Source organism: Pholis gunnellus (genome assembly GCF_910591455.1).
Source record: "Pholis gunnellus genome assembly, chromosome: 11".
NCBI classification, from domain to species: domain Eukaryota; kingdom Metazoa; phylum Chordata; class Actinopteri; order Perciformes; family Pholidae; genus Pholis; species Pholis gunnellus.
In genome coordinates, this window is record NC_136538.1 from 17,488,158 (window position 1) to 17,511,547 (window position 23,390).

Genomic DNA, 23,390 nt, shown 5'->3' on the forward strand with positions numbered 1-23,390 from the left:
CCCCCCCCCCACACACACACACACACACACACACACACACAAACACACACACTCAAACAAACAGCAGCAGGACAGTTTATTAACTTGAGATCAACAGTCTTTATTGTAGAAAAAAAAAACAATTTCAGACTTTCATTTAAAACAAAAAAAATAACACAAAACTGGCTTGGGACATATAAATAAAATGTTTCTTCCTTGGAAAACACACATATTCTCACACTGAAAAGCACTGGGCACCATTAGAAAAACCTACCAGAATCATTCACTCTGTAAAAAAACTGTCATGGCACAATGTGGTGTGTCCAGCCCGCTCTTCTTCTTCTTCTTCTTCTTCTTCTTCCAACTAATGTTCATTACTATTGTTCCTTTGGTGCTCTTACTATTTCAACGACAGCTGGTGGTCGTCTGGGTCCTCACACAACACCGGTACAATGGGGATGAACACATACTAAATTCTACGCAGCGTCGGGGTGTTGGTAACTGTGTCTGTGTCCAGCTGTTAAGCTGCACTTGTAATCACCCTATGTTCAAGTACATCAAATCTAACAATATCTCATAGTGTGACCATTCAATTGACTTAAAAAACAACAACTAAAGAACACTTGTCTTTGAGGCAGACAAACACGTTATGTGAAATGTGAAAAACCACAACTGAAAGCGTTTCTGTCTACCAAAACACTACGCTGAATTGTTGTCAGATTTTTGGAGTCCGACCATTTTCTGATGTACTGAGTCTATTCCTTCCACAAAGCACTTACTTTGGTTTTTAAAAATGTAATCAAAGTTATTGGAGGCAGACTTTGCTATGTAAATAAAGAAAGAAATGGAGTGAACCTACTGTACCCTAATTCAATCCCTCTAAAGAATAAGCCAGTTTCAGAAACATAAACTGTTTTAAAAGGTGTAAAAATCATTTCACAAAGAGATAGTGCGCAACCCCAATGCATTCCCATGGTTTAAAATGTTTAAAAAAAACACAGGCCCAACTGCTCTGCTAATGAAATGAAAGGGATCCAACGAATCAGAAAGGCCTCTTAAAAAAATGTGAGCTGTTCCTTTAAGGTTCAAACTGTCGGGGAGGAAGCTGGTCCTCACTCCTGAAGGATTAACCTCACATCAGACACAGAGTTCATACAGAGTGCAAAGACGGACACATTGGAGTGAAAAAAGGGCGTTTCTCCAAAACCATCCAACAATCTTAAGAACATACGTTATCCGTCATAGTGTTGCTAAAACTGTCCAGGGGCTCGACGTTAACCCAAACAATCTGTGGGCTCAGAGCGTAACAGCTGGGGAGGAAAAGGGAGTGTTTGTAGAGAGAGAGGGGGGGGGGGGTGAGCCGTTTGGACCCCACGTGTGTGTCCTGTCTGATCTGCTGCAGTGTTCTATGGTCCGGGGAGGTTCACAAGGAAGGAGGGAGTGAGAGGGCCGAGGAGGTGAAGAGGAAGCTTTTATGTTTGCCATCATTCCGTTTCATTCAGGGCACAAGGCCTCCGCCACTCCTGGCCTCGTTCATGGATCCATTTGTTTGATACTAAAGACAGAAAAAAAAAAGATAAACTTATAACCCTTTGATTACTTTAGAAACAGCACAAATGTTTACCCGCAAGAGTTATTTACTCGAGTCTTTGCAGAGGGTTTTATAGGGAGCAAGACAAAGAGGAGCTCACCCCACTTGTTGCCGACCAACACTGGACAAGCTGCATGTCGGGTGCTGTAGTCTCCCTCCCCGCTGGGAAACAGATTGTACCAGAACACTGCAGAGCCCTGGAATCAAACAAACAACAGGCAACAAGAGGTTAGCGGTGCTGCAGAATCTCCAGCAATAGCCCGGATGCCAGCCTCAGTCTCCTAAATACACGTTTTGTGATGGTTAAACATGGTATGTGGACTTGAGAACGAACAAATGGACATTTTATTAGAGTGCATGATCTTGTTTTGCAGTAATTGGTTGCCCTATTAGAGGAGTGTGTTGTGTGGGAGAGAGAGAGAGAGATAGCATATGAATGTACTGTTCCTCTCTATGTGACAAAAACAACATTTTGCAAAAATGTTTCTTTTTAATTGATATTTTTAGTGTGTACTATACTTCAAAACAAACAAAAACACTGGGAATTTGTTGGTTATATAATGTGACCAACTCCGTCATAATGTACTGTACGTAATAAGTGCTGGAACATAAGCGGTTACCTTTTGGGGATAAACTGCTGCGCCAACATCTGGAAATACTGTGGCTCCACCTGCTGCCACATCACTCATCTACAACAAAAAGAGTTTTTCTGTCACAGACAATATTTCTGCAGTACTACTGCTGTGAAGGGCATTTTTGGAAGGCCACATTCGTTGCTTTCTGAATGGTTACAATCCATTGAAATATTTCACATGAATATTGAAATGAGATATATTGGCAGTTTATACGCAGCTTTTACAACAGTGACTACATTTTACTCCAAGCCTCATTTTTCCTGGATCTACCCTCAACCTTCTAAAGTGAAAACCTAAGGACATTCCTTCAAAGTTAACAACAAAGGGGTTTAGGTGTCTCTCGGGAGAGTTCACTCACATAGAAGAGCCATGTTGCTATGCGGTTCCCGGTGCCCAGCTCTTTAAAGGCATCTGGCTCATCTTTCTGTGGAGAGTCAAGCTCAGGTTTAATTGTCCTGACGTCTTAACAGTACTGTGCATGCAGAGAAACGAACGTGTGTCTTACCCTTCCAAAGTCAAAGTGAGGCTCGTATTGACCTCCAACGCCATAATTTGCAACCTACAGAGATCAATAAAATATGATTTAAGTCTTACAAAATCTACAAATCAGGTTTCCAATAGACAAACACACAAACATGGGCAGGGGTTTGTTAGAATGTATACCACATGTATATGAGGACTATTCAGGAAAAAAATTAAACCAAAGAGAAAACGCTGTTTTGAATCAGACTCTTCACCTGCAGCTCCTCTGCAGTGTCCATTTCCAGCCCTGTGAGATCCTCAATTCTCTGGTTGATCGTGTCAATCATTGGATCTTCATAGCCAGTGAGCCAAGCGCTGGAATACAGGAGGGAAAGCAGAACAACTGAGACAGAAGACGGACATTTCTACACAGCAGGTCAGTGAGTCACGTATATATATATATATATATTTGTCCACCAGATGGTAGTAAAGACTTCTTCTGAAATAGGCGACAGAGAGGCATGCCACATGCAATTTGGGCAGATCAATCAGATGATAGAAAAGGGAGCGGAGGGATGAAGAACTTGAAAAATAGGAAAGCCCGAGATTCAGAACCTCCAATCAGCTCTGGGTACAGGGTTCAAGCTGTGTGTGCTCTTCAGAATGTGGACATTTCACACGAGAGTCTGGTTCAGAACTGCGACAGAAATGTTTTCATGGATTAAACTTTCCCGACACTACCTGCCTTTCATACTCCCTCTCAGAGAAGGCCCGCCCAGCGTGACAAATGAACTCTTTCTTGTGAAATATGAAAAACACGACACGACTCTAGTTCTGCAGGGCGCATGATTCAATTCAAACTGGTATTTTTTTCACTGACTAAAGCATTTAAAAAAGCCACAGTATCCACATACAAAACTGCAAAACCACAACTAAAAAGAGAGCATTGAAGATATTTTATAGATGATTTATGTGAAGTTATTAACACATATGTGACGTGACGGACAAAGACAGAATCAATTCAAACAATAAACTACTTTAAGGCGTGTGTGTGTGTGTGTGTGTGTGTGTGTGTGTGTGTGTGTGTGTGTGTGTGTGTGTGTGTGTGTGTGTGTGTGTGTGTGTGTGTGTGTGTGTATGAGAGAGTCAGTGAGATGAGTCAGCTTTTTTTAATAAGTGTTTTTTGTTGGTAATATAATATGTGATCTTTTTAAAAGGAATGCTGGACCAAATGTGTTCTGATGTGTCTTGTAGTCAGCTCAGCGAGCCGTCAAACTCTTCCATTCTGCTCCCTCTGTTCACTGAATATGGAAATACAGGCTGGCTAACACGTACGCCTACAACACACATCAAAGGAACACCACGCCCTTCCACCGTAATCACACGCACCCAAACATGTACTACCAAGAACTGCAAAACCAAAGAGACGTGGGCTCTTTTGGTAAACTGCTAAGCCTGCCAATTGTAAGGGTGGGGAGAAAGTTTAACTTACAAATAGAGAACGTATCTATTGAGGTGGAACACTGCCTCGAACTACAGGATAATACTTTAACATCTACAACAATGAAAATCACAATCTCTCTTTCCACACGTTTACAGCATATCTCCATCTGTGTTTCTAAGAATGTGCACCCAGACTCAGGAAGTGTATTAATCTCTCTTGCTGACTCATTAGTTGAAGAAGCATAGAAGAGTCGCAGCAGCTGTAGAGAGTTCAGACGAGAGAATTTGTGACGGATTCATTCCTGGAAAGTGCAATGGGGAATAGAGGTCCAGTGCTCAGGATCTCAAATAACCTGGGAAGGATGGCCGGGGGAAAGAAAACAATCTACCACAGGTGTGCCGTTCCATTAAAAATGTAAACTCACAGGAGATACAGATAAAGAGAAGGATGTAGGAGGCCTTGTGGTCCTCCTGTGACCTGGGACCCCTTACCTCTTGGAGATTCTGTACTGGGCCGTGGTAAGTTTCCCGGTTAGGGGGTTATGCACCGTGGCTCGCCTTAACTACAGTAGTTCCCGCAGCACAAGGAGGTCGAGGACAAACGGAGGAATAAGAGAAAGGGGGGGGGGGGGGGGGAGACGACAGAGTGTGATACACACAAGAGGACGAGTGGAAGGTTAAGAGGACAGAGGGAGAGAAAAGAAAGGCAGATCCGGTCACTAGTTGTCAATGTTATTCTTTAGCAGAGCCAAGAGAGTGCTCCGTGAGGCAATGCTAAAAAAAAAATAATTCTAAATAATAAGATATACCAGCAGGGAATCAATGAGTGCCTCTGATACACCGCATGGCTCACAAAAGCCACTATGTTAATATCAACTAGCTCTGAGAAAGCATTCTTTCACCCGTGTCACTGGTGATATTACCATGAGGTAAAATATTGCAAAGGAATCTGCTTTTATGGACCAATAACAGTGTTACAAATGTGTCTAGCTGGATCGTGTGCCTCAGCTCAAGAGCCTTTAAGCTTGGGAAGGGCGGAGAAATGGAGTGATGTGCACGGACGGGAGGGCAGAGGATAAATGGGATGAGTTATTGAGGGGGAAAAAGGAGGAAAACCATCTCACTTTCTCCTCCTCAGCTCTCTCTCCTTTATCCTCTTGGCGGCTCCTGGGTAGGCCTTACCTTTTGCTGATCCGGTACGGTGCTGTCTCCAGCACTCCTGTGATGGGGTTTGAGATGGTGGCCCTGCGTAGCTGTGAAGCCAGGGACACGATTTACCCACACGCACATACGTGTGTGTGTGTGTGTGTGTGTGTGTGTGTGTGTGTGTGTGTGTGTGCTTGCCAAACTAGCAGAATTACATCAACCAGCCTCACAGCTTTGACCTCCCACCCCTCAACACATTAAAACCACGTGACAGAAACAAGCCGAACGAATGTCCCCACTACGACCATTACACAGAAACATCCCGAATGTGTCTCAGTTTATTTCCTGTTGCAGTGCATGCTAATGACAGAAGCTGACAGGAAGTAAACATTGGACCCGAGCTCTGAAACGTTCTACACAATCATCAAATGTCACCGTTGGGAGCAGCAAAACCACGTAGAATCACTTACTCGTGGCTTTGCCAGTTGCTTGACCCTCTCCATTTCTTTGTCGGAGATGATGTCGATGAAGCGGACGATGTAGGGCCGGTCCCACTCGTCTTGCTGTTTGACGGGCGCCAGCACATACATGGGGTTGTGATTGTTGTCATAATAACGACAGAACAGCCGGCTCAGCCTGCGGGGGGTCTGGTTGAGAGAAAGGGAAAGCAAGGAACAAAAAGGAGTTGAGACCAATATGTCTTTATTGAGTTAGTAATTGTGTTTTGTGTGTAGCTTTTTGTCCCCCTCACCATTCTAACGCCCTCTCCACGACAAAGCATTTCATACTTCTTCCTCTCTGGGACCTGTGGAGTTAAGAACTTCTTTTTGTGCTTCTCCTTCTTCTCAGTCGTTTCTCTTTTCCCTCGGTCCTTCTCCTTTTGAGTTGGGTCCTCCTCGGCCTTTTTCAGTTTCTCCAACTGGAACTCAAAGTACTTCAGGTTGCCATTGGCGCGCTGATGCTCTGGGTCTAAAAATATGAGAAAATGAAGACGCCAACAGAATTAATAGAGGTGATTACAAATAGTGAGGACCGCGGCGATGTCACCTAAGAATATCACACCCGCTGTAATCAAAATAACTGAGCTTCCAACATGACATAATTACATGCTATTTATTCAGCCCGCCTCTATCCAGGGGATCATTTGAACATAGCATAACAAGGTCACCTCCGAGGCTTCATCAGAACATTGTTTCAGATGTAATGACATGAAATGTGTTACAGCACGAGTATTAGTAGTATTAGTATTAGACAATATTCACAGTCTGTATCTCTCAAGAGTGATCACAAAACATCCGGGACTAATCTAATCGGACGCAGCTAAGAGAGTTCTGCAATTATTCAACGTCGAATGAATAAAAACACATGAACAAAGTCCTTTTTTATTTCAGTTAAATCCCTGATGGTAATACATTAAAGTAGACAGATGGCACAGTTACTACATACATCAACAATTGGTTATATCTCTGAAGGACTCTGCACAGAAGACTGTATCGTTTGAGGCCAAACAACCCAAAAACACACTTAAGTGAGATTTTTATCAGGCCGATATCTGACTGTAGAAAGTAAAAACAGTAAAAACAGTTTTATAAAAAAATAAAATAATTTGTTGTTATTCGCTGCTTAATTTCTCCAACTTACTTAAGGACTTAATTCAGTTTAGATCAATCCTAATGCGTTTTTCTTTCTTGGTAATGTCTTGGTAAAGGCTATTTCCACATTTTTACAAAAACAAAATAAAGTCTGGTATCTTGCACGATAAACAAAGAGCATCAATTCCTAATCTATCTGATGTTTATGTGACATTATTTGCCTTGAGCAGGAATTTTAGAATCCAAAGTGACGCTATCACTTCACATTGCAAAGGATGCCTCCTGGTGCACTTAATAGTGTGGAGGGACTCACCCAGTACAAGCAGCTGCTTGGTGTAGTCCAGGGCTCGCTCTATCTCCCCCTGCTGGTAGATGGAGTAGCTGAGGTAGTCGAGCAGCGTCACCTTGTCTATAGTGGACTCCTCTCCCCGATCGAGCTGTTTCAGGGCCTGGGCCATCCACAGCTCTGTGTGGTAGTAATCGACATCAGAGTAGGCGATTTTCCCCAGCTCATAGCAGTCCTCCACGGTCATCATGACCCTGTGTTTCGCTCCTGGTATGCAGAGGATACAGGGGAACATTGACAAAGAAGAAAACTGAACCATGTTCTTTATAATGTAAAAAACATAGAAACCCTCTCTTCCCTCATTGCCCGCTGTTTACTGTGACTATCGGTGCTTCCTGGAAAAAAAAAAAAAACGGACGTGGGATATTTGTGCCGGGTAGATGTGGTATGCACAGATTGAAGGCGCTTACCGGGCAGGTCTCCTGTAGAGATAGTGTTGGCGTCCAGTCTGTAAGTGTCTTGCAACCGGAGGAGCGCTTTAGCCGCCCCGGTCTGGTCCTCATCTGTGGGGAAGTGCTGTCTCTGGATCGTCAGGTTGGAAATAAATCCTGAGAGAGGTGGACAGGAGAGCACAGAGAAAGATATCGTAGGATAATTATGAATGGGATACATAACAACCAGACAAGTGGACATGAATTACTCTCTCGTAACAGTCAGTGGGACTGCATGGAGTGACTGATTATACTGTATTTAGGCAGACATGTGGCAAGGATTTAGGAGTAATGTTCTCTTCTATCTCAATAACTCATGTTGAGGCGACCCGGCGAGGCACTTGATTTCTATCAACATATATGAAGTATGAATGAGCAGCACAGGATTGCTCTAAACAAGCGAACATATACATCCTCGAATACTTTCCTGTGATTTTTCTAAACTCTTGGCACTTCGGTTATACTTTGAACCAAACCAGGTCTGCTTCATCTGTACCTTCAGTGGTGTCACTGAGCACAAGGCTCTCCAGCTCCCCCCACTCTGTGTTCAGCCTCTTCATCAGTTTGAAGGCATTGACAGGGTGCCCCAAATAGCCCTCGGGGTCCTGTATCGCTGCGGCCGACAACAATTCCAACTTGTCAGCCCACCTATCGCAAGGGTGACAATATACAATTAAGATACGCCGCATGCACTTCAATCCACAAGCAATAATACGTTTTTGAGTGCATTCGTGTGTTTGATACTGTATGCTCGTGTGCATGGATGCATATCTGTGTGTGTGTGTGTGTGTGTGTGTGTGTGTGTGTGTGTGTGTGTGTGTGTGTGTGTGTGTGTGTGTGTGTGTGTGTGTGTGTGTGTGTGTGTGTGTGTGTGTGTGTGTGTGTGTGTGTGTGTGTGTAGCTTCGTGTCCACAAACTCACTGTTTGACCCGCTCGAGCTTGTTCTCCTCCACTCTGATGTAGTCCTTCAGCGAGGTGACGAGGTCTTTTTCTGTGTATAACAGATCCGTCATCTGGCCTGAGGAGCACAAATCAGAGATACTTCAACGTCAATACTGCAACAATGAATAACAACGGGCACCGCTAATCTTATCGCATCGTTACAGGTGTGTGTGTTTGCTCGACGTTTTTTTTTTTTTACCTATGGAGGTGAAGAAGTCATGGTTGGCCGAGAGCGACTGCAGACAGCTCAGCAGCAGTAAACATAGACATGGCAGCTCCATCCTGAAGAAAGAGGGAGAGAATTGGATTAGTTAACCATGACTTAATTGCAGGCTGTTACACTAACTAACATACCCAACATCTCTAAATTCGGACAGACGTTTCAAGTTTTAGTCATTTAATGTCTGGCTTTCATTTCTAGTGAGCCACATCAAACATCAGTGACCTTGCATCTCATCTAGAATGCTTCTTCCTCGGTTGTTGCTTAACCTCCCTGATGTATGATGTTGTTGTTCCTTTACTCCCTACAGTGCTGCTCCTATTGAACTCAAAACCTGGTTGTTAGTCCCATTTAAGAGCAGATAATCCGCAGACCTACAGTGGGCAGTTTATCTTTTTTATTCTCTTCATAAAAGAGGGGGGGGGGGGTGACAAAGAAAGAGACACAAATTAAAATCTATGTTTAGGTGCATCAAAAGGTAAAACAAAAGGAGTCATCAAAGCCTTGAAAAGTTGGGAGCATCTCCTTCATCTTTTTACAAGTGCAGCCTCCTGACGACCACACAAAGCCAAATATAAGTCTGCGGTTGCTTACGCTGTGTCCGGTTTGGTTTTGCAGTTGGCATAGTCATAACTACTACAGGGCTTCTGGCCTGTGAGGCGTGGCACCGCCGATGGGTTCTGACGTTGACTTGTGAGAATCTGGGGGAACAGATTTTAACTGCACTTCTTTAGGAGGTGTCGAAGTAAATTTTTGCATGCGCAACACGCCTCACATTGGTGATATTTATGAGTTTTCCACTTCTGTTGAAGAGCAGAGAACAGCCGCTTCCCTTTCATTTCACATCCCGAGAGTCTCAAACGGGTTCTGCGTCTGTCAGACGGTCTGAAAGGAATACTACCATAACAGCAGAGTGCAGAGCAATAACTTCATGTAGGCTACAGCAAACTGCAGGGCGGGTAGATCTATTCTTGAAATATTATGACTTTATTCCTGTAATATTAGGACTTTATTCCTGTAATATCATGACTATATTCTTGTAATATTAGGACTTTATTCCTGTAATATTAGGACTTTATTCTTAGAATATTAGGACTTTATTCTTGGAATATTAGGACTTTATTCCTGGAATATTAGGACTTTATTCCTGGAATATTAGGACTTTATTCCTGGAATATTAGGACTTTATTCTTGGAATATTAGGACTTTTTTCAAATACAAACGCAAGAGGTGTCAGGTACAATAATAAGAATACCACTGGAAATATCCACAACAAACACACTTGCACTCACAAGAAAAACCCTTGCAAACCAACACACACACACCTTCGTGCTATGCGCGCACGCACGCACGCACGCACGCACGCACGCACACACGCACACACACACACACACACACACACACACACACACACACACACACACACACACACACACACACACACACACACACACACACACACACACACACACACACACTAAAGGTCATGCATGAAACATGCATCTATGCAGATTTCGAAAGCTTGCCTTCACTGGTAGCAGACAACAGGCTCAGACAGGTTCCGTCTTTGCCACAAGGACAAGCCTTCAGTGAAAATAAAAGAATGACTCCATATGACGTGTCAATTTAGGTCAGCAGCACGCAGCAGAGAGGATGGAAAATAAATCTGTCAGAGCTCTATGTATTTGATTAAAGCATAATTAAATTATATTAAAGTATATTCAAGCAGACACTCCATGACAAGATACAAATTACCATTATCCTCGACTGCTACCAGTGTGGTGCCACTCAGTCCACGATGCCATAAATATGCCTCTGCCACTTTGATTTCCAGGACAAAAACTCAATAGAATATAATTATTATAATGACAGGTTGTCAGCAAAGGTGTTGCTCTGGTAATAATATTGTTTAAGTGTAATGTCAAGATTAAAGCTGTAAGTATACCACTTATATTTAAGATCTGTGGGTCATGTCACACATGACAGTGAGTGGTAGTGAGAGTGTTTGTATGTATACATGCTTGTACGCGTCATGTGAAGACTCCGAAACATTCCTGATGGCAATTCAACATGTCAATGATCAGACACTTGAGGGGTTGTTTGTTTAGACTGGTTATAGAAAACTATTTTGCATTAAACTTGCCTGAACGTTTTTATTTCCTGACCTTTAGAACTATGTGTGAATTGGTTTTGTTCAGACTTGTTTGATTAGGAGGATTGTTTTTCGCCCCCACAATCAGCTGCATGTAAATTGTGGGTAAAGAGGATTCATCACATTTGGATGAAGGATCCACCCTAAAAAACCAACTGATAAATAATGAGTTGTAATGTTTATTGCATTCCAAAAGTGTTAAATGTACTGATTTACGGTTGTCACTTCTGCTATTGCGTACTTTGAATGGAATTACTGTCAACAAACCGCTGAAACCCGGACTGAAGCAGTTAACTTTCAGTTGTGGAATTTGAATGGAGGACAGAGAAGAAGCAAACACCATAGAAATACTGGGAAGGAGTGGAGTTAGGAAAAAGCTTAACCCCTTTTTCATAAGGCTACATAATATTAGTACTCTAATTAGATTATATATTAGTACTCTCAAGGCTGCTTTTGGGCATAAATTGTGCATTTCTATTTCTTCTACAATTGATTTCTCTCTGAAGGATTTTCTTTTTGAATTGCCAGATGATAAATATCTGACAAAGCTTGCTCTTTGATTTGAAAGACATAAAAAAACAAAGAAGCTATGAAAAATAACCCAACTGTTGTCACGGCATAAACATTCATCCACAATATACGCAGGGAATAGATCAGTAATAATACAACAGTAATAGATTCATTAACAGAATTGTTGACAGTGTACTATCTGCTAAAATGGTCCCAATCCCACAAACTTGAGTAGCATTCACACATGTGAGCTCTTTTAAACTACACATGGTCATTAGTTAACACATTGTGTCAGCCTCACTACAGCTTTCAGTAAACTTAAGACTCCTTCACTCGAGTCTAACGTTGTGTTTTAGCACAAATGGCCTTCACCTCTGCACTACCTCTACGGAGCGAAGCAGTGGAGTCGGATAACACAGGATGCGGATGAAGAAGAGGACTGACTGCCACGTCTTCGCCCCTCCCCGCCGGGGGAAACTCATGCCCAATGGAGTCGGACTCACTTCCCCAGGAATAACCCCTCAATAACCCCAGAAAAACTCACTGACAGCGGGAGAGGAGAGGAGTAGGGGGGGTGTGGGCTGTTAATTTGTGGAAGGCAGCTTGTGCTGTTCGTTAACTCACAAACCAACATGAGCTAAAACAAACACGAATGCAACTTTTAAAAAAACTTTCCAGTGTAGCTTTTTATCCCGAAATAGCCTGATACCGTGAGCTCACTGAAGTGTGTGTTATGGCACACCATGTGACTGTTACCGTGCAGAACGTCTCAACAAATGCAATCCGTGCATATTATGCTGTTAATGTATATGTGCGTGTGCGTGTGTGTGTGTGTGTAATGTAAAGCTGCAGCAGCATCCCACGCTGCATTGCACAGGAATGCCACAACACAGACGCAAGTTTTATGAACCAGGGTGGAAAATTCCGGATCGGTTTTCTTTTCTCGCCATTTACGGCTTTTGCTTACCGACTTGAGCGAACATTACTCCGTATTAATCAGTGCAGCCGTGTCGTGTTATTCGCTGTTGCCGCGAGCTGTCGTGCATATTAAAAAGTTTCCTCCAGCTCAGCTAGTTTTCAGCTAACCTAGCAAGCTAAAAACAGCAGTCCATCGGGAGTCAATATTTACCTAAACGAGAGCATCCTGCAGCAGAAAGTGTGTCCCCTGGTCGTCTGGTCCTCTGGTGTCTCGTGAGCGGCGAGCAGATGAACGCGCACAGAGAGGTCTGCTACTTCTTCTTCGACCTATCTGGGATGTCTCTGCGCACTGTTGGCCATCTGGTGGTAAAGGGCTGGATTCCTAAAAAAAAAGTCTGAACGCTACGTGCAGAACCTCACATGCATAAGGTCCCCCCGCTACTGGAGACTTTGGGGGCTGGCGTTGGATTGCTAGGGGAGGTGTCTTGTTGTCAGTAGACAGCCATGGATGAGTAGGCTGTTTGAGGTCTTAATGGTAAAAAAAAGAAAAAGCTAACGTCACCTTTCTGCCACGTGTTGAAACCGTGTCTCAAAACTTCAATGTGCCTTCTTTTTTTTTTTTTTACTTTGGCCAAGTCCATCAATTAAAAATCACTTTAACCGTATTTCATTGACAAAACGCTTTGACATGGAATGTGTTGTGTGCCCATAGATACAATAGCCCCATTCAAACTAATGTTCTTCTGTAGTTTTGAACGGTTTAATTTGGCCAAACTAACTTATTTTTCACCGTTTTCACCTGCCTTTCCTCTTCCTCTTTCTCCCACATTCCAGAAAATTCCTTCCTCCCAACCGAAAAAAAGTGTGACTGGAGGGAGGGAATTCCTGCTTGCATGCTACTGAGTTCAACAGGGTGGAGCTAAGTGTGTGTGTGTGTGTGTGTGTGTGTGTGTGTGTGTGTGTGTGTGTGTGTGTGTGTGTGTGTGTGTGAGAGAATGAAACAGAGAGAGGCTAACTGTTAAGTTGACTGCATATACAACAAATCTCAATGGCATGCCCTGTGTAAACACCGCAGTGTGTATGTCTATGATAAACAAAGACCATTTGCAAGCCTCCATTCTGTTTTTAAATACTTTTCCGCATGAATAATGTTAAGAATATCATAATACCCTCACATTATGTAGGAGAATTGAAGAAAAAAATGTTCTAATGTAAAACACTATAGATACACTTTATTCATGTATACATTCTATCAACTATCATCAAGCAAAATGTCATAGAAAGGATTATATTATACTCTGTTTTACATTTAACATCAGTATTAATATTACTGTGTATATTGGGGTATAGCACAAGTAACATTGTGTGAGGGATTTGATGAAAAAGCAAGATTAATGTCAAACTTGTCGGGGAAATACTTCTATCACAGCTTTGAGAGACATCAGGGGGGAAAAGGTCCAGTCATTGGACATTTTTTCCCTTTTTTGTGTACAATATTTTGTTACGTAAAAACATGCTGTAAATTTTGGAAATGATCACATCTATCTTTTTTCAATAGATTTTGACGTTTGGACTTTATTGGAAATGTTTGGATGAAACAAGTCGGAAGCAAGCCTATACAGCTACCACTATAATCTAATTCTACAAATAGTATAATACCAATAATATTAGTGTAGCTGCAACTGTGCAGAAATACCCGGTTTAAACACAATAAATAGACATTTCAAAAATATGCCCAAGCATCCAACTGTTCAGTATAGCCCTAAATAGTACTTGTTGTTATTTTCTGTTTCATGTTTAGATGAGATAGCCATTCATCTGACTGGTTCATTGATACAAGATAAGAGAACTTTATTAATCCTGAAGGAAATTCTTGTGCAAAGATTGCTGAAAAATCACAATAATATAAGAAAAAACAACACAACAGATTAATAAATATAAAGTGTATAGGGAGTAATACTAACACAAGTGTGAACTAGAATAACAATAAGAGTAAGATGAATTCAGTAGAATAAGTAAAGTGAAATATAAAAGGAATAAACATGTAAATAGTGCGTAAGAAGTAATACTAACACCAGTGCCTAATAGAATAACAAGATAAATGTGCCTGTGGTATTTCTGACATGAGTACTAGGCATACTTAAATTCACTACCAGTCCGGCAGTTTTTTTCTCCCCATAACTTTTTATTCTTGAGCTTAAAAAAAATTCCAGCCCATCCAAATGTTTCCAGCTATTAAGCCACATTCTGAGTCCGCCACTGGTCCAGTGTATCCTCCTCTCCATTCCCCTTCTCACTCCACTCATCGCCAGATGTCGTTCAGGGAGGTGAGTTTGCTCCCAAACAGCAGCTCCTCGTAGGTGAGCAGCTGACGCAGGAAGTTCACGTTAGGTGCCGAGCACGCCCTCCTCTCCTTCAACCAGCGCAGGGCATGAAGCAGTGACCAGCGGCGATGCTCCATGAGGAAGGCCAGCGTCACTGCTGAGCTGCGGCTCCTCCCTACGCTACAGTGGACCAGAATGCGGCCGGCAGGCTCACCCATCAGGGCCGACTTGATGAACCTGGAGGCCAGCGGCAGTGCCTCCACCAGGTCCTGCTGGGCGTCATCGCTCAGACACAGCCTCAGGTAGCACAGCATGTTGGGGAAAGCATCGGGGCAGCTGGCAGTGGCGTTGACCACATGTGTGATGTGTAGATTCGTGATGATGCGGTAGTCAGAGGCCTGGGAGGCAGAGCCCTGGTAGAGAGCTTCTTCCAGGATCTCTGAGGGGTAGATGGTGAGAGTGTGCCGCTCAGGTTCCAGCAGGACCATGCGTGGTGTGCAGAGATAAGGGTAGAGGGCCTGGAAGGCTGAAAATCCCCCCAGCAGGATGACAGGGTCCATTCCCAAACCACTGATCTGGAAGAAACAGTGCAGGAGGTCTGGGGAGTCGGTCCTGGCCTTCACACTGCCCACTGAAATAGGCCCAGAGACACATGGAAACAATGACAGTGACAGAACACAGACAGTATGCAGTATGCAGACTACGAGTATGCAGCACAGTGCTTTGAGTAAAATGCTACGGTCAGCGTGCTAACATTCTCAATGACAATGATAACAAGTTTAGCAGATATAATGTTTACTATGTTCACTGTGTTAGTAGCATTGTGTCAAATAATTAGCGCATAGGAACAGCTGAGACTGATGGGAATGTTATCCGTTTCACATGTAATTGGTCGTGAAACAAAATATTGAAATTTTGACCCGATGATGGCGCTGAATTTTAAAGTTGAGGGATCACAAAAGTGTCAACTCAAACTTGATTCAAAAGGTCTAGACCCAGGCAACACATGGAGACAGTTCAGTAAAAGCCTAAAATGTCAGCTTGTTATGAGTGTCTGAATGTGGTTTGCTGACCTGGGCTGCATCCTTCTTCTGCATACAGCAGTATTATAGAATACTTCTGCAGTTCTATACAGCTGATCAGACAGCCCAGCGCAGGGTGGATCACCGTCACAGCGGCCCGCGCTGTCACCATGTGGCTGTCCTCGTACCTGACACACAAATTCATAAAGATTATGTATCATAACTGAAAAAAAGGGAGAACAGCTGGGCACTGTAGTTTTTAGCAAATGTTCAATAGGAGTCAATAGTGCATTTGTTTGGGAACTATTTTCTAAAGCGGACTAATACACAGCTGGTGCTCTGGCACCGGCAGCAGGACGGTGTCCTTATGTGGAATTAACTCACAATGAACTACAGTGGCCCCGCTTCATTTTAATGAAGTACTAATCAATAAAGACTTATGGCACAGAGCAACAAGTTAGCCTGTCAGCCTTTTAAAACACAGACAACACTTGTTAGTAGAATCAATTCATTGTTGGTTTTCATCTTTTCATTCAGAAAAACATCACAAAGGCTATCCTTGAAATAGTCCCAAAAACTGTGTTTCAGGTAGCTAGTCCCTGCATTATTTGTGAGGTCACCTTATGGCTATAAAGACAACAAACTTTCCCATATCACGTTCATCCAAACAAGAAAAGCAACACCTCAAAGTTATGTACAGACCCCTGCAATAACTACTGTCTTTGTGACCTTTTTGTCAAGACACGTGTTGATTCAAAGCAGATAACGTCTGAGGGCAGATTGTGTAGTTGATGGACTGCGTTTCACTGTACAGCTGTTCATTTATTGTGTCTGACTCATACATACGGTGCAGTATATCTATATATATATATATATATATATATATATATATATATATATATAGTATATGTAAAAGACTGGTGCGTCTGTGCAGCACTGACCTCTCTGTGCTGCGACAGTCCAGGATGAGGATGTAGTACGGATCGTACAGGGCAGGCTGGCCCTCCTCTGCGCTCAGCAGGTTGTACACTTGCTGTGGGGTGATGTAGCCTCTCTCCACATACGCTGTTACTGGAGGAGCAGGAACCAGCACCCCCTCCGGCTCATGCACTGTATGCAGGTAGAGGAAATACAAAGTACAGTCTGTCTGCGTGTGTACAGTGTGGGCAATCATTTCCGTGCGTAAAGACAGAGCGAGTTAGACGTAAAAATACTCCCTTTACCTTTGTTCTGCGTAGGTATGATGGAGGAATGGTCATTGTCCGTACTGGTGACCTCTCTGTCACAGATGCTGCTCACTGTTTCGGACGTGTTGACAGGCTCTCTGGAGTTTCCTCTGCAACTGTTGTTCACTCTGAGACGGACACGGAGACACATGCACACAGAGAAGTGCACTCTCAATACAGTAATACAACTTCGTTGGAGATGGAACACAAAACCAGTTTAAAAATGACTCACCAAAGCACTGATTTTGTTTTTTCACAATTTAAAAACCTTTACCTGGACAGTAGTACGCCCATCTCGTTAAAGTCATTTGGCAGTTGCATCAGCTGTTCCCAGCAGCCCCTCATTAGAAGAACATGCTAAACTAAGGAAACAAAGAGATACTGTGAAACACATTGAAAAAGATTCGCTCAAAAAGCCCAACACTATGCACTATTTGTTGTAGGCTGTGATTCTTACTCAGCGTCGCTTCAGCCTTGCCCTTAAATTAGCTGGTAGTCTGGGAAACACAGTAACGGTGAAGTGCCCTAAAGAGCAACGAGGTAGCTGGCTGTGACAGGTGAGAGATGAGAGACCATGGATAGGAGTCCTCATACAAATTAACTCCCAATAGTTGCAGTGTACATGGCAATTTGGTCAGGACAATGTTTTAAGATTATGGTAGTATTTAGACAACAAAAAAGAAAGAAGATGAAAGAGCACATGGGTATACTTAACAGTTCACACCAGGTTAAGTCAGGACTGTAATGTCCATATGAATGCTTAATAAACTTTGGCAAGAGCAAATGTAATTTTGGGGTTTCTACATGAAAACTTTGAATTGATAAATCGTATTCTTTGTTCACAGTTAGCTTGCTTTTTGTCAGGATCAGAGCATCCTTTAATAGAATGTGTCTCCTACAACATACAAAAGACACATTCAACCCTGATAACAACTTACTTCCTATTTCAGAAACATAAACAATATCCACTGTCACATTTAACTTCCTCACCAATATAAAACAGTTTAACCTCATCCTAGTTGCCTCATTGAAATATGGAAATTTGTAACTTTTGTACTTTTGAATATATATGTATATATATATACAGCCCACATATGATCAATATATCAAAACATCTTATTTTAATTCCAAAAGACCTGCTTCCAAAGCTTTGTGAGATGAGAAGGCTATATGTGTCTACACCAACATCAAAACAGAGTGTGACTGCCCCCTACTGTGCTCCTGAGTGAACTTACTGCTATAAACCTGGTCTACACTTTGTGAATGGTCCGGGAAGAATATATATATATATATATATATATATATATATATACACAAGTATATATATTGAAATACAAGTATGTATGTCCACATATCAGCTTACATGTGTTATATATGTCACTATACAGGTTTCTTTTAATGCTCATTCAGAGACCCCTCTCTCAGCCTCATGAGTGTGTTTTTCACTCGTGGACTCCATGATGTCAGGGATCCTGACAGAGGCGGAGTAGACCACATTAAGCTGAAGGGGGGGGGGGGGGATGTCACAAACAGGTGTCAACGTTTTAGTCTCTCGTCAGCAGAAAGTATATCAATAAACGTAAACATCTATTGTAGGTGCGTGATGAGGAGGTGACATTCCTCTCACGAGGCTGTTGTCTGTCACTATCACACATCTTGTGTCATGAAATGCGCCATTAAACAATGATCCCAATGGACTCCACAGACGCGGTCGATGTGTGTCTTGGTGTGAGGCCAACTTTTAAGAACTGTCCACCGAGGTGTCGTCTCTAATAATGAGACAATAAGACAAACAGACCAGCAGGACCAAAGTCCGTCTGGACACAGCGAGACAACAAACGAGGTGAATGTCCGCATCAGAGAGCAGAGGGGCTCATTCAGCACAATGGTAGGAGAGACGCGTTCGTTAAGACCAAGGTGAATTTATTATAACAGTCTTATTATTTGCAGAAGTAGCCCGTCAGAGTGGTTGGAGTTTGAAGATGAAATACGACTTCATGACGAACTTCAAATGGTGAGTAGAGTTTATGGTTCTCTCGCGCTTTTTCCAGCTTGTATGCGAAAAAAAGTGCATAAAGAAATATATAAAACTTGTGTTTTCTGTAAATACCTGTTTCTTTTTTTACAGCAGCGCTGAAGCGAATAGCATTTGTGTTATGTTTTTTTAAATGTCTTCAACTTGATTTTTTATTTTTTTTTAAAAGCTATTATTTACTGTATATAGACCATACTATTATACATATTAAAACTAAACTGAATTTAAAAAAAGACATTAAATAGAAGAACACGTTATGAATGAGCAGCATTTAGAGAAACCCAATTAAAACAAGTACATATAAAACACATGTAGGCTATGTTGAAATAGTTTTAGAGTTAACCTGTAACCAGTTTACTGCACAGCTGCAGTAACTAGTGAGAAAGATATGACATAATGGGTAATCCAGGTATTTATTTCTGTTCTTTGGAGGTCTGTAAAATTCTCTTTTCCCCACACAGCAACATCTGCACAGAATGACAGCATGTCTAGGTAAAAGGTAATCCAACTGGCTTTTATTCATATGGCAGACATATTTCATTATTTCTGGTATTCTGGGAACCAGGCAGGCAAATCATAAAGCCAACTGTATTTTCATATAGGCAAACTTGATTTGCATACATATAGCTGCAGTTCACTGGTGTTCGATTTATTACAGCCAATATTAAACCTGTCATTCCACCTGTCATTCAAACAAAGCGACCTTCTCCAGCTGTTGGCCATGAACACATGAGTTCTTGTTTTCATTTATTTTTGCTTTTAGCTCAGTAAAATTGGCTTTTAAAAAAGAATCTTAACCAAAAAGGCAATTCTCACCAAACTACATTCACAGCTGTGTCATTGTTATTATGTGATCCGTGCAATAAGTCCCCATGTGTGCAGTTCAGGGAGGTGGAGGAGGGGATGGTGTGCCTCAGCGTCGAAGAGTCTTTCCTCTAACCATGCACTGAAGCCCCTGGTCCCCACCCTGTGCCTGGCGGTGGTGGTGATATACGGCCTGGCCGACAAACTCAGAAACTTTGTGGCCGGCATCTTCATCCCACAGTACCACTTCCCATACGCAGTGGCTCTCTGCTTTGCCCAGGTTGGTGCGCGCTGCCTGGCTGGTTTCTAAAGCATTGGCACGCTTTAATCTGAATTAAGCAATCCAATATGGAGGCACTCTTTGTCTAACCTCCTGTGTCTGTGTATTTTACGAATGATTTAAAAGACAACACCACACACTGTAGCTCACCTGCTGTTAAGTATACACAGAGCATTGTGTGTCATAACACCAGGGTATTGAGCATACTGCGATTACATGTACCTTTATAGCATTTCTGTCAAACAACAACTAGTATGTTGATACTGAAGTACCATAAATATAAAAAACTCACACATACCGCATGTACATTTACTACTACTTTTACTACTAATAATAATGATAATAACGTGTTACTCCTCAAAAAATCATGGATTTGTGTTAATCATTGGAGCAGTTAACTTCATACCTGTGCAATAAAGTGTCAGCTGCTGGCTATTGTAAATCTGTCAGTATTTGCTGTGTGTGTGTGTGTGTGTGTGTGTGTGTGTGTGTGTGTGTGTGTGTGTGTGTGTGTGTGTGCGCGTGCGTGCGTGCGTGCGTGCGTGCGTGCGTGCGTGTGTGTGGGCTGGTTTGAAGGGCACGTCATGTGGTAGTGTTGGTGGTGGGGAGTGACAGAAGCGGTTCAGTGTTGATTAACACTCGGACTCAATAGATGTTTAACCAAACAGCTGCACATATAGGACTGAGATGTAAATATGGCCCCATCCAAAGGTTGAAACTCGCTATAGACTTTGTGAATGAGTTATGTAAGTGTTCAGACTGACCTTGACAGTAAATATTAACTGTGGATATTAGGGATTTATCTTAAAACACTATTTCTTTTTATTTTAACAATTAAAACATGCAAGAAGAGACCATACAACATATCGAATTATAACTATAAATTTGCAATAAACAATTATATTTATTATCAATCAATCAACAGATTATTGTTTTTATGATTTATCGATTGATTAATTAGGCTGTAAAGTGTAAGTGCAGATGTCTAATTGCGTGTTTATCTGAAAAACCCCAAAGATATTAAATTTAGAGTTATAGAAACTGGGCCTGAAATTGTTTGACGTAATTCTCTTGATAAATTACATAAGTAAGTGATTGATTACAAAATAATGGTGCTCATTCATTTCATATAGTTCATTTAGCTTATCATCCCAGAATAATAAAAGAGAAGGCACAGAATCAACACACATCATTTACATGTGAGGGAGGAATTTAAAACCAGTGTCAAAAAAACTATTGTTTTGGAATAAAATAGGTTTAGTACACGCTGTTTATGTTTGACACAAGTTGTGGTGATTCTGGGTAGCAATTTGAAGTAGCAAAAGTTGTAGCACTACAAGTGTAAATTGTCAAACTTCAATTAAGCATCTAATTAGCAGCCTCATATCAGTAGTTAAATACTTCTGCCTTCTATTTGAGTCTTTAATGCTTTGTGGGTTTTATAGCCGCTATAACTCTTTGTATATACACATGATCTCTTCCAGGTTCTGGTCTCTCTGTTAGTCTTAAATCTCCTCCATGTCCTGGACCTGGTGCCTCTGAAGCATTACTCCAGGTCCCTGGGTGAGACGGTGCTGGTGCCTTCCATCTGTAACAGCATCCATGCTGTACTGGCCATGTGGGCCAAGGCCAACAGCTCCAATGCCGGCGTCTTCCCGCTCATCCTGCCTCTGCTGCCCATGCTAACTGTGGGTTTCAGTTTCTCTCAGAAGCTGGCATCCACTCCATCCCTCCACATCTCTGTTCCGATTTCCATCCTGGGCGGGACATGTTTTGTCGCCACAGGTAAAAAAAAAAAGTTTGGATGTTATTTAGGGCTGAAACTGATGGTTCTTCGCCTCTATGTAACTTCCTGCCTGTCTCTCTCTTTCTCTCTGCAGCCTCCCGAGGTCTGTCGGGCATTGAGCCTCTGGAGTACATGTATGCACCTCTGGCTTTAATCCTCCACAGCCTGTCTCTGACTTGGCTGGCTAAAGCGTCTGAGGACGAGCGCCGCCACCACCCGGACGCCCAAGCCTCCGTTTTTGACATCTACTACACCCAGCTGGTCAACCAGAGCTGCGTGCTGGGCCTCCTGTGGCTGCTGCATCCGGACAATCCCTGGCAGGTGTTGAGTCACAGCAGCTGGCAAAGCCTGCTCTTCCACGGATACCTGTTCGCTATTCTCCTGCTGGGTATGGTGATGAACTTGCTGGTCGGTATGTCGGCTCTGTGCGTCTCACCGCTTGCTGCTGCGCTGCTACACTCAGCAAGGCAGCTGGTGCGGCCGTTCCTCCAGCTTTTGTAGTTTCACTGGAAAGGACTAACAAAATGACTGACTGTTTTGTACTGCATCAACGCGACACACACACACACATTGTAATTTAATCCACATCAATGACCACGGTGTCATTCTGTTCTATGGAGACTAACCAGCCCGTTCTGTGGTGTTCCCCAAAGCTACGTTAGTGATGTTTGCGACGTGTTGTCTGTAATTATGTAACGTTTACGTTTTGGAGTTTAGGGATCTTTAAGCCCAACCATGATGTTGATGGTGTTTTGTCGGCTAAACCTAAGCCTAAAGTGTTTTTGTTTGAATTCACAACACGCGTTTACTGCGACCTTGAAAGTGACGCAATAGGGGTCTGACAAAGCGTCGACGAGTTGGAATGAGAAATTGTTAGAAACACAAGTTACATTTGACCTTTTTTCCTCTGACACGACCTGTGCTACTGAGCCACTTAGATAAAATACAGAATATCAGCGGAGAGGCAAATTGTAACCATGATAGCATATTGTAAACAAGAACAGGTTAAGGGTTTACAGTTTTGCTCTACATATTTATTTTTAATCTATACTTATGTACTCTATATGCTCTTTATACATTTCTCTATATACAGTATTTTCACTTCTGCTGTTGCGTATACTGTTCAAGAACTTTTGTAGTAAAATATTTGCAAGGATGAGACGATGTCAGCGGACTGAGACCTGCTGTGTTTTATTAACATCTTTGTCTGATAAGCAAAGAGAGTTTGTGATAGTGGACAAAGACCTTTGGACCCCACTATAAATGTGACATAATTTACTGAACAATATTTAAGATTAACATATTTAAACTTAGATGATTCTGAGATTTTTCAGATGAGAAGGGTCGAGGATGAGTAACTGAATTCATTTTTAACCAGAGGTTTGCGGGTTATTACCAGAAGTTGTCTTAATTAAAGAATATGCTTTTATTATTTTTCACACTATGTATTATATTTTAAAATAAAAGCTGATATTTCACATGCTTAAACAAATATAATAAAGAATCTGTATACATTTAATAAGCTGAAATTACACTGAAATAAGAC

At 42.2% G+C, this 23,390-nt stretch overlaps 3 protein-coding genes across 5 annotated transcripts; 1 reads left to right on the plus strand and 2 right to left on the minus strand.

Moving 5' to 3' along the window:
* Window positions 1-82: 82 nt before the first annotated feature.
* On the minus strand, window positions 83-12,705 carry p4ha1b (prolyl 4-hydroxylase, alpha polypeptide I b). 2 transcript variants are annotated; one of them, XM_079169232.1, is made up of 15 exons: window positions 12,579-12,705; window positions 8,767-8,849; window positions 8,547-8,643; window positions 8,122-8,273; window positions 7,605-7,742; window positions 7,162-7,401; window positions 6,008-6,225; window positions 5,727-5,903; window positions 4,603-4,673; window positions 2,943-3,042; window positions 2,711-2,764; window positions 2,564-2,629; window positions 2,191-2,259; window positions 1,671-1,767; window positions 83-1,534 (listed from the first exon to the last, which is right to left on the minus strand). In XM_079169232.1, exons 1-15 carry the CDS (start codon window positions 12,590-12,592, stop codon window positions 1,464-1,466), a joined length of 1,647 nt encoding a protein of 548 aa, XP_079025358.1. In that variant the 5' UTR covers window positions 12,593-12,705; the 3' UTR covers window positions 83-1,463. The 2 variants fall into 2 exon arrangements, with proteins under 2 accessions (XP_079025358.1, XP_079025357.1); XM_079169231.1 differs by lacking the exon at window positions 4,603-4,673 and adding an exon at window positions 5,293-5,363.
* A 1,964-nt stretch (window positions 12,706-14,669) lies between these two features.
* LOC306702697 (dual specificity protein phosphatase 2-like) lies at window positions 14,670-17,284 on the minus strand (the record flags this gene model as incomplete). The annotated part of the gene is made up of 5 exons (XM_079168353.1): window positions 14,670-15,322; window positions 15,765-15,901; window positions 16,655-16,823; window positions 16,937-17,067; window positions 17,214-17,284. The coding sequence occupies 5 exons, from the start codon at window positions 17,282-17,284 to the stop codon at window positions 14,670-14,672; spliced, it is 1,161 nt and encodes a 386-aa protein (XP_079024479.1).
* A 1,531-nt stretch (window positions 17,285-18,815) lies between these two features.
* Window positions 18,816-23,372, plus strand: LOC306703529 (solute carrier family 35 member D3). 2 transcript variants are annotated; one of them, XM_079169527.1, is made up of 5 exons: window positions 18,816-18,953; window positions 19,436-19,473; window positions 19,857-20,058; window positions 21,543-21,843; window positions 21,939-23,372. In XM_079169527.1, the coding sequence occupies exons 1-5, from the start codon at window positions 18,951-18,953 to the stop codon at window positions 22,343-22,345; spliced, it is 951 nt and encodes a 316-aa protein (XP_079025653.1). In that variant the 5' UTR covers window positions 18,816-18,950; the 3' UTR covers window positions 22,346-23,372. The 2 variants fall into 2 exon arrangements, with proteins under 2 accessions (XP_079025653.1, XP_079025654.1); XM_079169528.1 differs by lacking the exon at window positions 19,436-19,473.
* The last annotated feature ends 18 nt before the right edge of the window (window positions 23,373-23,390 follow it).

Excerpts from the sequence above, each read along its gene's own strand:
- p4ha1b (XM_079169232.1), bottom strand. Across the intron at positions 6,226-7,161 it reads CAAGCAGCTGCTTGTACTGG|ACCCAGAGCATCAGCGCGCC; the intron begins GTGAGTCCCTCC and ends TCATATTTTTAG. Across the intron at positions 4,674-5,726 it reads AGCAACTGGCAAAGCCACGA|TTAAGGCGAGCCACGGTGCA; the intron begins GTAAGTGATTCT and ends GAACTACTGTAG.
- LOC306703529 (XM_079169527.1), top strand. Across the intron at positions 19,474-19,856 it reads ACAGCATGTCTAGGTAAAAG|TTCAGGGAGGTGGAGGAGGG; the intron begins GTAATCCAACTG and ends CCATGTGTGCAG. Across the intron at positions 21,844-21,938 it reads GACATGTTTTGTCGCCACAG|CCTCCCGAGGTCTGTCGGGC; the intron begins GTAAAAAAAAAA and ends TTCTCTCTGCAG.